Source organism: Musca domestica, unplaced genomic scaffold, assembly GCF_030504385.1.
Source record: "Musca domestica strain aabys unplaced genomic scaffold, Musca_domestica.polishedcontigs.V.1.1 1, whole genome shotgun sequence".
Classification (NCBI taxonomy): Eukaryota; Metazoa; Arthropoda; class Insecta; order Diptera; family Muscidae; genus Musca; species Musca domestica.
In genome coordinates, this window is record NW_026712114.1 from 40,541,897 (window position 1) to 40,559,868 (window position 17,972).

General features: G+C 34.2%; 1 protein-coding gene and 1 long non-coding RNA gene across 3 annotated transcripts in view; one reads left to right on the plus strand and one right to left on the minus strand.

The window, feature by feature from the left end:
* Nucleotides 1-17,972, minus strand: part of LOC131802470 (uncharacterized) — a 167,581-nt gene that overhangs the window by 117,077 nt on the left and 32,532 nt on the right. The window lies entirely within an intron of this gene.
* On the plus strand, nucleotides 231-5,105 carry LOC101891689 (uncharacterized). 2 transcript variants are annotated; one of them, XM_005176845.4, is made up of 4 exons: nucleotides 231-537; nucleotides 611-839; nucleotides 969-1,150; nucleotides 4,281-5,105. In XM_005176845.4, the coding sequence occupies exons 1-4, from the start codon at nucleotides 346-348 to the stop codon at nucleotides 4,416-4,418; spliced, it is 741 nt and encodes a 246-aa protein (XP_005176902.1). In that variant the 5' UTR covers nucleotides 231-345; the 3' UTR covers nucleotides 4,419-5,105. The 2 variants fall into 2 exon arrangements, with proteins under 2 accessions (XP_005176902.1, XP_011296299.1); XM_011297997.3 differs by having other exon boundaries at nucleotides 232-537; nucleotides 611-866.

The following is a 17,972-nucleotide window of genomic DNA, read 5'->3' on the forward strand; positions in this document are numbered from 1 at the left end:
TGACCGGTTAACTGAACGAATGAACGTCCGTCCACTGTTAATGCAGGGCCATGTCTGTCATTTCAATTGGCCAAAACACCGGCAGCATTACATTGTAGTTTTGTCTACATCCACCATTGACAGTGAATTTCGCTGTGAGAGCCAGAAATCGATTGATTTTTTGTTGCGTTTTCGGTCAGTGGCTGGCTGTTATTTCGAGTCTGCTTAATGTTTAGTATAAAAAACGTCGACAATAGAAATTTAATTATTATTTGCAATTGTCATTTCACACTGACCACAGCTCAGGTGTTTCAAGTTTGAGAAGTAGTAGAGTAGCTGACGGATAGCTGGGACAACAGAGCAAAAATGATTTCCTCGAAATATATGATCCTTGTGGTTTTATTGGGCCTTTCGGCCATTGGCTGTCATGCCGTCAACATGCAGAGCATGATCGATGATGAGAATGCCAAATGTGAAAGCGGCAGTGATAGTATGGCCTGTGTCAAAGTGAGGGCTATGCGTTTTGTGGACACTGTTATGAATAAAGATGCTTTCAAGGTGAGTTGGATCTCAAATGAAAATGAAAAACTGAAGCAAAATCATTTGCAAATACACGATATCTTGCTTGCAGATCAACGATGTCGAAGTCACACCCAATGGTTATCAAGCTCCCGCCACTGAGGGCCGTTCCTCCAGCCACAGTTTCTTCGATGCCGTCGAAAGCTATCTGAAGGGTCACGACGTTACCATGGACTTGCCTATGGCTGATGCCAAAGTCACTGTCTCCTCACGCAATTTGGCCGATGACGAACTAAGTCTGAAAGTCAAATTCTCTGGTGACGGTGTCGTCGAAGGCAAGGGTAAGAAAGGAAGCATTTTCAAGAAGGGTGTGTTGCATGCTGTTTGTGTTTCTGCATGAATTGAACTCTAATCGATTAACTTCTACCATTGATTTTCTTTCCATTCTCGTTCTTTGTTGCTCCGCATAGGCAAGAAACATCGTTTGCGCAAAATGGCCATGCCCATCATTGTCCTGATCTTGTTGAAGGCCATCACCATTATCCCCATGGCCATTGGTATTTTGAAAATCAAGGCCTTGAACGCTTTGGGCTTGGGCTTCTTCTCATTCATTGTCTCGGTTGGTTTGGCCATATTCCAAGTGTGCAAAAAGGTAAGTTCCAACCAGCATTTTACTTAAGAAAGTTTTCTGTTTTCTATTCTAGGCTTTTGTGAGTTGTTAAATCTTGGTGAGTGGGGAAAGTAAAGAGAGCCGAAATTCAAAGGCCATAATGAAGAGTGAGATAAAGAGAGTAAAAAATAAACAAGTGTTATTATTAAGCAGAAAAGTGTATACGACAAAGGAGGGATTTTTTCTGAACCGAAAATTCCTCTTTTGAAAAATTTTCCCAAAAAACGTAGTAAACCAAAGACATAAATAGGTAATAATATAATTACTTATGACGTCATCTTACACGTGCCTCATTCATTCAACCAATCAACCAACCAGTCAACCTACCAATCAAGAACTCTTGACACTCTAAAACATTCAACCCAATTGAATTTCGGCTCTCATTTTCCCTCTTGCCTTGTATTTTATATCTTACATAACAAAGCCATATTTCCTAAAACACGAAACAAAAAACAAAAACATGGTCATTACTAACGTAACATAACCATTCGAAGGCGGTTCATATCGAAATTTTAAATCAGAAAAAAACGAAAGCCCATAAGTGTGGAAAAAGAAATGAAACATAAAATCTATGTGCCGGTCATCTTCAAAAGTTTTTAACGGGAAAATTCGGAAGACCATTTGAAAAGACGGAAAAGCTATGTAATTCAAGTTTCATTGAAAAGTTCTAACGTGACACAGAATGTTGACGAAGCATTAAAAATGTTGTCGAGAATTAAGAAAATCTAAAATTTTCAATGTTGGCGTCCACTACAAGAAGGATATCAAATTTTCTTTATAGAAAGTTGTGTTGAAATTTATTGTCTCAACATTTAACAAATGTTGACTCAAAGTTCAGAAATGTACCTCAACATTGCCAACTGTATCTAAAAATCTATCAAACTATCTCCTGATTGAAAAAAATCGCCTCAATGATTTGCACTTTTAACGGGAGGCAGAGGCTAAAGAATTAGAGTTATAAAATTGACTTTAAAGTAAGTTGTGTTAAAATGTTGCTTCAATATTCAGAAATGTGCCTCAACATTACAAAATGTATCTAAACATTAATCATTAAATTAGAGAAAATTTTGTCGAGACTTTAAAAATGTTGACAAAAGATTCAGAATGTTGACGATACATTAATAATGTTGCTCAACATTAGAAGCAACCAAATATTGCCGTAAAAAAATATTATTCTTTCTATTCATAATTTTCCGCGATATTAACATAAAAAAAAATCAGAAAAAAATGCAAAAATTGGCCACAAATATGTTGCTGAAACATTTAAGTATGTTGCCTCAATATTTCGAAATGCATTCTGAGTTTAAAAAATCCTCAAATAATCTCAAATTAAGAATATACCATACCACAATTTATCAGAATTCAATAACATGTAAATGGAAAAACTTTGATCAAATTTGCTTCTGAAACGTTTAAATACGTTGCTTCAAAATTTGGAAATGCATTCTGAGATTAAAATAAATTGAAATAATCTTAAATTTATTCAGAATATTTTAAAACTTAACAGATACAACGCTAACACTTCATTCAATTTGTTAGCATAAAAATGCGTTACGATAAATGATGAATAAATGTTGTCTCAACATTTCACCTTTTTCCACAACATTTGAAAATGTTGCATTAAAAGAAATCATTTTCGATCAGACAAAATTATTATGACAATTTTTAGAACCAAAATTCTGTACCCTTTCCTTAAAGAAATTCACTGCATTTAATGTCTAAGCAGAGTTGAATTTACATCTGAAAATGTTTCTTCAACATTCCATCTTACTTACGCAAACTTTGCAATTGTTGGCTTAAATGAATACACTTTTTAAAATTTGGCTTACAATTTTGAGACACGAGGTCCTAGGCCCTTTTTAAAAAATAAAATCGTTTTCACGTCATTCAATTTTTGAACAGCAAAGACACATTAACATCTAAAAATGTTGTTTCAACATATCACTGTTTTCCTCAACTTTTGTAAATATTGCCTTAAAAGGATTAAGCAAGCATGGTATGAAACTGGCAATTACGATGGCCAAAACACTGTTCTCTTTTCTTAGAGAAAATGGCAAATGGTTTTTATTCCTTGAGCAAAAAAGACGCATTAACATCTAAATATGTTGCTTCAACATTCCATCATGTTTTTTCACCACTTGTAAATGTTGCTTACAAAATATACTCTTGATAAGAAAAGCTCATTGCAAAAGTTGTAATACTGACAGTTTAGAGAACAATGTTCCTGATTCCTTTTTCTGGGGTTTTATTAAATGTCTGAAAAGAAGGGGACTATACTGCAAAATGATGATTAACCAATTGAAAATGTTGCCAACGCCTCTGAGATGTAACATCAACATTAAATCAACTTCAAATAGTATATATATTATTTGAAAATGTTGCTTCAACATTTTATCATTTTCAAATGTTGCTTCAACATTTAATCATTTTCAAATGTTGCTTTATTATTTTATCGTTTTCAAATATTGCTTTATTCTTTTATCATTTTCAAATGTTGCTTCAACATTTTATCATTTGAAAATGTTGCTTCAACATTTTATCATTTTCAAATGTTGCTCCAAAAGCTAATGATATTTGTGCCTACCTAAGTATGAACAAAATCAGTATAGCAAATTTTCTGACACATTTTTTTTTTTTGGTATTTTAATTAATTGTAAACTATTTAATAAATGAAAAAGGTGAACCCATCACATGGCATTTTCTCAAATTAAAAGTCGTCATCTAATTTATTTTTATATATGTTGTTCAACATATGATAATGTTGCATCGGCATTTCAAAATACAAATGTAGTCAAATTATAAAAATCTTGAAAAGAGGTAAACGAATTGCACATTTTTAAAATTAATATATTTCATAACGAGAACAATAAAGGCCTTTTCTATCAACATTTATAATAGCTTAGTTTCTTCCGACCTCACATCATTCGTTTACAACAGCAAATTGGCTTAAAAGGAAATTCCTCATTCTTAAAAGCCCATTTTGAAACATCAAATTCCTCTGAATCTTAAAATTTCGATATGATCCCTCAAAATAACACAATTTTAATTATGCCATATTTAACGCCTTTAAAATTAATTACATTTCATTTATTTTCTGTCCCATCTTTTCTAGATCGCCTCTGAACATCATTCAGCCCACATCACCGCTCACGGTCCTTGGGATGGTCGTTCGGTCAGTTCTATTTCTAGTGTAGAGCAATATGAAACAAACCCCGCTGCCCAAACCTTGGCCTATAATGCTTACAACTAAGCTATTGTAGGGACAAGAACATTGCAACAACCAAAAAAAAAACGCCTCAATCCTTACCCAAAAACAAACCCCAGACCCTCCACATGGAACCTCGAAGGAACAACTCTGAAAAACAAACACATTTTTGTTACAAAGAAGAAGATAAAAAGAAAGACAAGAACAAAAAAGTCTAACAACGACAACGCGAATGCTGAAATGTGTAAACTGAAACACAACAAAGAGCCCTTGAAAAAGGTCTACAGCTTTTTGTTTTTTGTTGGAAGAAGGCACAAATTGTTAATAATGATTGATTTGTGTTAAGCCTTTCTCCTTCCATTCACACAGGCTGGTTATGTCAATTTTCCTGTTTCCGGTTTATTGCTGGCTTACACCACCAGCACCAGCACCCCATCATCATGTCAGTTCACATTTACAGCATCATTAATTCCAAAGAATTTTTCATTTATAGATTATTTTTATAAATGAAATGGACATTTTTTGTAATTCTTGTAAAGCCCAGCAACAGTTTGTCTTTGCTGGAGACGACCTTTCTTTAAATTTTAGTTGATTGCTACTACCTTATTTATTTTTATATAAAATATTTATTTATTTGTTCGCTTTAATTAATTTATTTATTTATTTTGTAATATGAAAAAAAAAATGAAAACAAATGAAAAATAAGAAAAAAATATTTAAAAATATAAATAACGTGTACCTCATTTTTCCTTTTTCAAAGAAGAATCTCAAGGTGTTGGCTTTTTCCACTTCTTTGAAAATATTCTGATATTTAATCGGAATGCAATTGCTTGCGAGAGGGGGATGTTGGGTGGCGAATAAGGGAAAAATCTTATAAGGGTAATTAACATGAAAACTCGTAAAGTATTTTATGGCATATTTGGTAAGAAAATATTTTCTTATAATTAACGCCAGACGTAGCAGAAAATTTAAATAATCCCTTGATGTAATGCCAAAGGGAGTAGAAAAAAGAATTGATAATAAGGCTTAAGGGATAACATGAATGATAAATCTAAGAAAACTCTTTGTCACACAAAATGATGATGAGGCTATAAAATATTGGTTACAGTCATAATTTTGTCCTTTAGTGAAATAATTTTGGAGAAAAAAAGATGATGATTTAAAGAATTGCATAAATAAAATTTTGAGAAATTGAAGAATTATTTTATTAAATACAAAATGTGAATTAATTTGGAGCTGATGAAATACTCATTTTAAGTTTATGACCTTTTTTTAACAATTTTGTGCCTCTCTCTATTCCATTATTTCGAATTCAAAATTTCAAACATTTTTTATTGCATTTCTCAATAGCCTCCCCCATACCAAACCTTTCCCCATATGTTTTCCCTTTTCGGAATTACCCCTCCTTATGTATGTGTCCGTCCAAAAACTACTAATAGTTAAGATTACCTAAATAGTTACCACATTAACGCATTTGTCTTTATTGCCGCAATTGAATTTCTCCAAATAATCGATTGCCAAGCACGTCCAACTTTCAAATAACTTCACGTACATCAAAAAAGTAATCTTCATTATTTGTTTGTTTTAAGAAATTTCGTATTTTCACTTGTTTTCACTTTCAATACAATTTTTACAAGGTAAAAATGTAAATTAATTAACGAATCGAATTAATTTAATGTAATATATGATAATCAATATATCAAGATATAATTATAATTATATAAAGATTCCTAGAAAACAATATTTTTTGTTAGAAAATCCTAGAAAAATACACAATTTCAGACCAGCAAAGCTTAACAGTATTTTTAAAACCCCCACGATTTTCTTAATTTTAATTTGGAACACACTTTTAAAAGATCCATGATTCTTAAATAAGGACATTTCTTGTCAACATCCCTTTTAAAATGCTATTCTAATGTCCAAGACATTGCAAAATAGTTTTAACAAGCTTAAAAGTATCAGTCGATTTTGGCAACAGATATACAGGGTAAGATAAACAAGTAAAAAAGCTGTAAGTTCGGCAGGCCGAACTTATAATACCCTCCACCACTTGGTACAAATTTGGCAATTTCCAAAAAAAAGAAAATAAAATCCATTAAAAATTCTGTTAAAATCTTAAAATACTGAATGCCTATACGACGACGTGGACCTGCATAGGCAACTTTTGTCATAAGTTATTACAAAATTTAATTGCGAAACTTGAAGAAAATTCTCTTTTAAATGTAGCTTAAATCGTTAAAATACCGAATATATATATATATATATATATACGAAGACGTGGACCTACATGGCTAATTTTGACTTAGGATGTAGTATCCATTACGAACTTCAAATACCAAATTTGAAACGATTCCGGTAAATAATGTCCCTAAAATCATAAAAATACCAAATATCGGGGTGTACCGTTATATGGGGGGCTATACGAAGACGTGGACCTGCACAGATTATTTTCTGTCTTAGGCTGTAGTATCCATTTCGAACTTCTAATGCCAAATTTGAAACAATTCCGCTGAATAATGACGCTAAAATCATCAAAATACCAAATATCGGGTACCGTTATATGGGGGCTATATGATAACTTGGACCTACATGGCCCATTTACGAACTTAACCTGCCTACTAGCAAAATATACAGGTGTGCAAAATTTTAGCCTTCTATCTCAATTTGTTCGAAAGATAGCGTGATTACAACAGACAGACAGACGGACAGACAGAAAGACACACAGACAGACAGACGGACATGACTAAATCGTCTTAGAATTTTGCGCTGATCATTTGTTCTGACATGAGTATTTCGAGGAGTTACAAACGGAATGACAAAATTAATATACCCTCCATGGTATGGTGGAGGGTATAAAAATTGCAACAAAGTCAGAAGACATAATTTTTACATTTTTATACCCTCCACCATTCTATGGAGGGTATATTAACTTTGTCATTCCGTTTGTAACTCCTCAAAATACTCATGACCCAACAAAGTATTTATATTCTTGATCAGCGTAAAATTCTAAGTCGATATAGCGATGTCCGTCTGTCTGTCTGTTGTAATCACGCTATCTTTCGAACGAATTGAGATAGAAGGCTACAATTTTGATCACAAGTTTATTTTTCCAGTAGGCAGGTTAAGTTCGTAAATGGGCCATGCAGGTCCACGTTTTCATATAGCCCCCATATAACGGTACCTCCCGATATTTTGATAATTTTAGCGACATTATTCACTGGAATTGTTTCAAATTTGGTATTTGAAGTTTATAATGGATACTACAGCCTAAGACATAAAATTATCTGTACACGTCCATGTCTTCGTATAGCTTCCTTATAACGGTACCTCTCTATATTCGATATTTTGATGATTATAGCGACATTATTCACAGGAGTAGTTTCAAATTACGTATTTAGAGTTCGTAATGGGAACTACAGTCTGTGACAGAAAATTGTGTATGCAAGTCCAGGGCTTCGTATAGACCCCATATATCAGTACCTCTCTATATTCGGTATTTTGACGAGTTAAGGTACAATACCCACCGAAATTGTTTGAGATGTCGTATTTCAAGTTCTTAATGGATGCTACAGCCTAAGACAGAAAATTGTCTATGCTGGTCCAGGTCTTCGCACAGCTCCGATATAACGGTACCTCCCTATATACGATATTATGATGATTTTAGCTATATAATTCACCGTTTATTTCTAGTTTTCAAATTTCAATATGGTAGTGGCTTATGACAAACAACGCCTAAGTAAGTCCACGTCATATAGACCCCAAAATAACGGCCATACATTTAAAATTTTAAAAGAATTTTTTAAAGATTTTTTTTTTTGAAAATGTGGCATTTTGGCCCATTCCCGGCGAAGCGCTTGCTCGACACTTTGTTTTTTTTTAGTGCCAACCTTGCTTTCCAAAATACTCCAGACACAATAGTCCAACGGATTGGTATCCCGTGATTTTGGTGGCAATTGTGCCCTAGAAATGAAGCGAGAAACCTCATTTTGTAACCATTCTTGGATGCCGCGTTCTGAGTGCGATGGTACTGAGTCCTGTCGGAATGTCCAAGGTCTGCGGCCAAAATGTTAGCGTGCCCAAGGCTTTAATACACCCTCCAGAATATTTTCGCGATAATATTCCACATTTATTCTGATGCCACAATTGTTATGGCGGCCCACACCATCACCATGGTCGGCGCTTGAGTTCTGGTGACAATGTACATATTATTAGCTGACCTCTTTGGCAAATAAACACGATCATTTTGTTTGTTTACAAACTGCTGGACAACGAATGTTTTCTCATCAGAGAAAATCAAATTCGGCAGTTCACCACTTTTGGCCAAGCGAAGCAACTCTTTAGCTTTTTTGAGTCTATTTTCTTTCTGTTGCGGTGTAAGTTCTTGTACTTTTGGAATTTCAATGGCTTTACCCCGAGCTCATTTTTCAATATTTGCGAATGGAATAATGCGATATGTTCAGTTCACTAGCCATTTTTCGGCCACCGCGAAGCGGGTTTCGTTCAAGTCGCTTCTTTACTTTTCGAACCATTTCCGCTGATGTTGCTGTTTTCTTCCGTCCACTTCCTTGACGTCGGGCTACGCTACCAGTAAAACGGTAAAGATCTATGGTACGAGACACAAAATATTTATTCACATTTAAATGCTGGAGTGCTCTAACGATAGCCACTTGTGGTTTTCCAGCCAAACATAAAGATATCACACTATCACGCTTGAATTCCATCACGAATAACATTTTTTGCTGGAAATTTTTTTAATGAGCTGTCACTGGAATAATTTTAGCAGCTGTCGGCAGAGTGGCTTAGAAATGACAGCAGTCTGAAGTTGGTTGCAGATTTTTCATCTCACCCAGTACATATCGCAACTATCGTCCGATCCACACGAAATTGTGCATGGGTGCAGGGTTAGGGTTCTGACCCAAGCCTATTGTTTTTGAAGATGTACATTAGGGGTTCAAATGAAACAAAAAAAAAATAAAATTTTCCTGACTTTGGACTAAAATGGACAACAACTTTCGTGTGAAACTGTATAACAACATGACGGTGAGCGTAAATATTGGGCAAATGCCCCCGGTCAAAAATCTAAGTGTAGCATCAGGGAAGAGTTCCGTAATCTTCCAAAATGGATTAGGACATAAAGGGGGTTCCAACATATTGTAGTGTTGTAGTTTATAACATGGTCAACCCCACACGGATATATTATTTTGTGTATTGGTTTATACTTGTATTATCCCAGATTTCGCATTTATCCCACACAAGGATCAAATATTCTAATAAATTTGTTACTTTAAACATATCCGTTTAGGTACAGAGCGTTGACCGCAATCATATAGTCGGTCCATTCTGCCTTTTGCCTTTTACTTACTAATCTTCTCAAAACTTTTCTCAAACGAAATCGCGGCCACCTACTAGTATTTATAATCAATTATCCATATGTATGCGGTAAACTATGCATGCACCAATCGATACATAATTTATTAAAGTAGGTTAACATTAAATAACATTTGTTTACAATCAAACACCTATCGATAATAATTGCATCATTTCATTTTGTGGCGATTAATTTACGCAATAATGCTGTATATTTTACCAATTCAATTTTTTATCGAAATTCACAGTTTCAGAGTTGAAAAAAAAAATTATCAAAAATCGATGCCTAAAAAAAGTATTTAGTATAGCTTTAATAAATAGCTCCTAGTCCAAAATGGCTGAGTTATATTTATAACGTTATTGGTCTCAATCGCCATTTATTCTAAGAATAACACTTTTATTTACCACCCACACTTTTCATTCAATAACAACACGTACCGTACCAGTTAAACGAATAGGAATTTATGTTGAAAAGCAACAAAGAGAGGCCCGCAACTATTGAAAGCAATGAAAGTTGCGTTCAAATAACAGGTGTTTAACAAACACATGTAGAAATAGAAAAGTGCCTATCGAAGCATTCTCTGAAATGCAATAGGCAAAAAACAAGCGTCTAACTCATTCACGGAAATGGTTTTTTTATGAGGAGAATTAAAGGACATGACACAGATGACAAATGATTAAACACAAACAAAAAAAAAAAAAAAACATGTAAAAAAGTATCAGTCGTTTTGGTGACATATGCATACTCTCAGCCAATGTTTCTTGACTTTCGCTATAATTATTCACAAAAAAAAAACAAAATGAGTGGTCCGACCGTCAACAAGATGTCTTTTGTTAATAAAAATCTGGAGATGTGTGAAATTTGAAGCTTATGTGGTGCTTATTTCACATGATATGAGAGATTTAATTACTCAAAACTTTGACACGCTATGGGGGAGGTACTTGATGGAGTGGGCCAATATTGACCATTTTCGCATCTGACCTTGCAAAGATAAAATATTAGGTGCCAAGTGTGCAATATTGAATGATCCTTTCCTGTTCTATAAGGTATATTACATTCCCTGAAAATATTGACATATAGATCGAATCCAAATGTCCTGAAACCGATTTGGCCCAAATAGACCTAGGATCTAGATCCGTTATTTCGATGAGGCACGCTTTTGCCGTATCAAATAATATATACTCTCAGTAGCATATATATAAGGGTCACAAGTCACCACTCTGGATAAATTAAATGTGAAACTGAACGAAACATATATATGAACGCTTGATTAAAGTTTGAATTACTTTCAATTTTGACAGATGTTCTTTTAAGCTATGAGACCACACATAGCTGTAATAAATATTAATTTTATAGGGTAAATACCAAAAGATATACAGGGTAAGATGAAAAAACTGCAACCAACTTCAGATTGCTGTCATTTCTAAGCCACTCTTCCGACAGCATTTAAAATTATTCCAGTGACAGCTCATTATATTGTTTACAAGCGTACAAATGTATTTTGGTGAGAATTTTCCAGAAAAAAGGTTATTCGTGATGGAATTCAAGCGTGATAGTGTGATTTCTTTATGTTTGGCTGGAAAACCACAAGTGGCTATCGTTAGAGCACTCCCGCATTTAAATGTGAATAAATCTTTTGTGTCTCGTATCATCGCTCGTTACCGTGATACTGGTAGCGTAGCCCGACGTCAAGGAAGTGGACAGCAACATCAGCAGAAATGGTTCGAAAAGTAAAGAAGCGACTTGATCGAAACCCGCGTCGCAGTGACCGAAAAATGGCTCGTGAGCTGAATATATTCATTTCCATATTCCATTCGGCAAATATTGAAAAATGAGCTCGGGGTAAAGCCATTGAAATTTTAAAAAATGCAAGAACTTAAACCGCAACAGAAAGAAAATAGACTCAAAAGAGCTAAAAGAGTTGCTTCGCTTGGCCGAAAGTTGTGAACTGCCGAATTTGGTTTTCTCCGATTAGAAAACATTCGTTGTCCAGCAGTTTGTAAACAAACAAAATGATCGTGTTTACTTGCCAAAATGTGCACCTTCGACCTTGGCATCAGAATAAATGCCGAATATTATCGCGAAAATATTCTGGAGGGTGTATTGAAGCCTTGGGTACGCAAACATTTTGGCCGCAGACCTTGGACATTCCCACAGGACTCAGCACCATCGCACTCAGTACGCGCCACCAAAAATGGTTACAAAATAAGGTTCCTAGCTTGATTTTCATCGCACAATGGCCACCAAAATTTCCGGATATCAATCCGTTTGACTATTGGGTCTGGAGTACTTTGGAAAGCACGGTTGACACTTAAAAATACCAACGTGTCGAACAACTCAAGAGAGCGCTTCGCCGTGAATAGGCCAAAATACCACAGAGCAACATTCGGACAGCGTGTGACGGTTTCATTGGCCGTTTGAAGGAAATAATTCGTGCCAAAGGTGGCTATTTGGAACTAATCTAAAGTATTCTAAAATTTGATGCTATTTCTGACATTTTTTGCTTTCATTCAATAAAATTTAAAAAACAAATATAAAAATGATGGCATTTGACTTTGATGCAGTTTTTTTTATCTTACCCTGTGAATATAGGGGCTATACCGAAATCTCAACCGATTTCAAAATAATTTGGCAATTTTTTTTTTGTTTTTTTTTTTTTGATTGCAAATTTCGTCTCTCTCTCCGAATTTCATTGAAATCGGACATATATATAGCACTGAGTCCATCAAATATGTAAAATCGGCCGAAAATATGTGTGGGAGCTATATCCAAATCTGAACCGATTTAAATATAATTTGGCAAATGTATGTTTGTTTTTAATTCCGTTACACATTCCAAATGTCATTCAAATTATAGATATATAGCGTATTTTGTGCATCAAAAACATGAAATCGGCCAAAAATTCCAAATTTAATTTAAATGTGCAATGCATCAAATACAATAAATCGACGGAAAATATATATGGGAGCTTTATCCAATTCTGAACCGATTTCAATATAATTTGGCAAATTTATTTTTGTTTCAAGTTCCGTTACGCATTCCAAATTTGGAGACTGTATCTCTAATCGATCAACAGCTATGTGGATATAAAATCTACATTTTTGGGAGGTACCTCTGATGCAATATCTCCAATTCCAAATGGTATTTCAAAAATTTATATAGCCTATGTTACTTTCAGGCGATATTATAGTATACATGGAAAGGTTCAGAAAAATCTGTACAGCGGTTTTCGAGTGCACAAATTACAAACATTTTCTGTTTAGGTAAAAGAGTCAAAATATTGATCACATGCGGATCTACCTCTGTTGTATTATACCTTATCAAATGGATGATAAACATTTACGCAAATGTATTTAATATAAGTAATTTATTATTACTATGAGATATATTATTTCACGATTTGGCACAGCCTTCTTTTAACGACAAAGGTATTTTTGTTGTTAAAGCCAATTTTTAAGACGAATTTGTGTTTAAATTTGACTCTAATTTGTCGTATGGCAACTATATATTACTATTCGGTTTTTCATTTACATACATTTTTGTTTTTTACTTTTGTGTATCATGCACCGTTCGAAACAAAACTAAAAAAAATTTCCAAAATCTTAAATAAAACAATATCTAACTGATTCTTATTCGTATATTTTTAAAAATAAAAAACTGAAATCTACATTTTGTGTAAACACACACACACACAATGTATTTCAAAGAAGGTCAGTTAAGTATTGAAAACATTTTTCAATTATCAAACTAAAAAGCAAAAGTGTTTCCTATTTTTAACCCAAAAATAACTAAACTACCAAAAAAAAAAAAAAAAAAAACAAATAACAACACACATACACATACAAAATTCAATAAAAATTGTGTCAAATTCGTGTTGTGAATAAATGAAGCAAAGATAAAACACACCAAAAAAGTTAACAGTTTAACTAGAGATTTGCCACTATGAATTATGATAAAACAACGTGTTTATTACGCTCAGTGGACTTGACGGAATTGAATGAAAAGCGGAAATGGAAAAGTTTTATTAAACGCAAGAGAATCGGAATATTTAGAAATGCTTTGAATTCTTTTTAAATCATAAACAATGCGGGTAATTTTGGCAACCAAAAAAAAAGAAAATAATATGTTAAGACGAATTACTTGGCTTCACACCGATGCATATATGTATGTATAGAATGTGAATGGTATATGTGATTTTTCAATACGAGGGGGGTTAACAAATTAGGTGTTGGTGGTATTTTATATATTATTGTAAGCTTGATTGGGTAAAAAATTTTATAACACCTCGAAATATTGGTCCCCGGCATGAGAAACTATATATGGATCTTCCTATCTCGTCGAGCTGAGTCGATCTACCTATGTATGTCCGTCCGTTCATCTGTCCGTCTGTCCATGTTTATTTGTAATTACGCTACAGGTCGCAATCATGGCCCGATCCTCACAAAATTCAAATTGGAGGTGGAATTAGGGTCAGAATAGAAGCCCATTGTTTTTATAGATGATCGCAAAATATTTTTTGGGTTAAAATGGACGACAAACCGAAAAAATCCTGATTTTGCTATTGCTCTACAGGCCAAAATTGTCAACCAATCGACGCCGAATTTTTCGTGGAGTTAGAGAGGTTTGAAGAAAGATAACAAGTAAAACCAGTAAAGAAAGTCTTAAAGTCGGGCGGGGCCGACTTTATGATACCCTACACCACTTTGCTAATTTAGTAGAGCTCCACATAAAAATTAAAAGTTTTTATGGGAGAATTCAGTCATACACGCTATGATTATAATTATAATTTAAAGTTCAAAGGACTAAATATGCCGAAGCATTTGTATATTTTAAATTCGGAATTGTATTGCCCATTTGGTGCACAATAGATTTGAAATCGGATAAAGATATATATGGTAGCTTTATGCAAATCTGAACCGATCTCGATAAAATTTGGCAAAGATATTTCTGAGATGTATTTGATATATTTTCCTGAATATCGTTGTTACGGAGTGCATATTACGGTTGTGGGTAACAAATATAACAAATCGGATGAAGTATATATATGGAAGCTAAGCGCCAAATTTCATCCCATTTGGACAAATATTAGACGTTTGGTGCACAATAAAAGGTAAATCGGACGAAGTTATATATGGGAGCTATATCCAAATCTGAACCGATCTCGATAAAATTTAGCAAATGTATTTCTGAGCTGTATTTGATACATTTCCCCAAATATTGTTGTTGCAGAGTGCATATTACGGCGGCGGTGGATAAAAATAACAAATCGGATGAACAATATATATGGGAGCTATAGCTATATCTGAACCGATTTCGATCAAATTTGTCACACATATTTTTAGGCCTAATATGGGTGTATATGCAAAATTCCATACAATTCGGGCTGATATTACACGTTTGGTGCACAACAAAAGGCAAATCGGACGAAGTTATATATGGGAGCTATATCTAAATTTTGACCGATTATCTCCAATTTCAATAGGGTTCGTCCTTGGGCCAAACAAATGATCATTGCAAAATTTCATCTGGATCGGGCAATAAATGCGACCTGTACTTTGTTTACAAAAATACATGGACAGACGGACGGACAGACATGCATAAATCGACTCAGAATGTGATTCTATGCAGATCATCAAAAGGAACTATGGGTCTATCTTGTTTCCTTCTGCCTGTTACAAACAAATGCACAAAGACATAATACCCTGACCACCTTGTGGTGTAGGGTATAAAAAATGTGGCCAAAATCATCAAAATACCGAATATCGGGGTGTTTAGCATTATATGGGGCTATACGTCATCGTGGGCCGATATAGCTCACCCTCGAACTTGACCTGCCTGCAGACAAAAGACTAAACTGTGCAAAATTTTAGCTTCCTCTATTAGTTCGTTGTGACTGTAGAAAAATATCGGTGAATAATGTAGCTGAAATCATCAATATAAGGAGGTACTATTGTATAGTGGATATACCAAAATGTGGACCTGCACAGACAATTTTCTGCCTTAGACTGAAGTATTCATTACGAACTTCAAATACCAAATTTAAAACAAATTCGATGAATAATGTCGCTAAAAATCATCAATATACCAAATATCGGGAGGTACCGTTATATGGGGGCTATCTGGCATAGGCTGTAGTAACTATTACGAACTTGAAATACCAAATTTGAAACAATTCCGGTGAAAAATGTCGCTAAAATCATCAAAATACCGAATATCGGGAGGTACCGTTATATGGGGGCTATACGAAGACGTGGACCTGCACAGACAATTTTCCGTCTTAGACTGCAGTATCCATTTCGAATTAAAAGTACATATTTAAATATACCAAAATACAATACCAAAAGTCCTGAGTAAAATTTTATCAATCTACTTCATTTCGCTCGGAAGCTAGAGTGACTCCCACAGACGAACAGACGGACGGACGGATATCGCTAAATCGACATAGAACTTTATGCGGATCAAGAATATATATACTTTGGGAGGTCTAAAATGTATATTTTGAAGTGTTACAAACAGAATGACAAACTTAATTTACCCTCTATACTATGGTGGAGGGTATAGAAAAGGTACTAGAATTTGCATTTTGGGGCTAAATTAGTACTTATTTTACACTTTATAGTACGAATTCCCAAATCCACCTCCTATCTAGGTCTTAACGATACACACTCGCAGTAGTCATTGTACAAATATTCATTATTCCTGCTTTTTCTACAAGCATAAAAAATTAGTACCATTTAGTACCTTTCTTACACTTTATAATACACGTTTTAAAATCTATTTTTTTTTTTTGTTAAAAAGCTACCCACACACAGTGAATCTATAGCCATAATTCATAACTTTGAACTTTAAGGCTGCGAAAATTTGACCATTTATTATTACGTGAACGGATAGAGCCAAAAACTTAAAAATTGGTATAAGAACCAAGATTGGAAAGCAAATTTGATATATCAAGATTATTTTTGGAAATGTGTACTTAGTGTGTACATGGTACTAAATTTGGAACATTTTTTGCTTAAAGTGAACGGATTGAGCTAGAATTTTGAAATTTTGAAGGCGTTTGGAATTGTATACTACAATTGGACGAAATGTACTAAATAATATTATTTTTGGTATTTGATACCCAGAACAGATAGTGCTTTAAGTCTGAAATTTGATATTAAAGTTGCTGTTCATGTGTACCCTACACATATGGAAGAGGTTTCGGTAATGTATACTAATGTACTGAATGATACAATATTTGGCATTGGGTGAAGGGATAAAGAAAATATTCTGCAATTTGATATATAGATTACCGATTGTATCTATATTTGAGATTTGGCAGTAGCTTAAAAACGCAACCTATATTTGTACGAAAAGTACTAAATGTTACTAAATTTAGAATAGGGCTGGAATCCCGACATTTGATATTGAGGTCTCTGTTGGTGTCTGTGGATTAAGATATGGAGGTGGTTTTGGAAGTGTGTACCAAAATTGTACTAAATGGTACTAATTTTGACAATTTTAAAAAAGTGAAATCCTGAAATTTTATATAAAGGTCACTGTTGGTATCTGAGGTTAAGATGAGGTGAATTTATTGAAAATGCGTACTTTAACAAAAGAAACAAAATGCTACTAAATTTGATATTCGGTGAGCACATAGAACTGAAATCCTAAATTGATGTCACTGTTGGTGCCTGTAGTTGAGATGAAGGGTTGGCTTTGGAAATTTGCAATATGAACGAAAATTGTAAAATACCACAAAATGTGCCGTTGGGTGTTGGGATAAAGATGGAATTTTGAAATTTGGTATCGCGGGGACTATTGGTGTCTTGGGTGGAGGGAAGGAAATGGTTTTGAACGTGACATAACTGTACGAAAATTGTAGTAATAAATTTGGAATTGGGTTTTAAGGTAGACTAGAATTCAGAAATTTAATATGGAGGCCACTGTTGGTTGGGAGGAGGTGGATTTGGCCAGAGTTTTGGCCAGAAAAATTGAATGTGGAACCATTGTGCAAGGGTATACAGGGTGAGATGAAAAAACTGCAACCAACTTCAGACTGCTGTCATTTCTAAGCCACTCGACCGACAGCTGTTCAAATTATTCCAGTGACAGCTCATTATATTGTTTACAAACGTATAAACGCATTTTGGTGAAAATTTTCCAGAAAAAAAGTTATTCGTGATGGAATTCAAGCGTCATAGTGTGATTTCTTTATATATGACTGGAAAACCACAAGTAGCTTTCGCTAG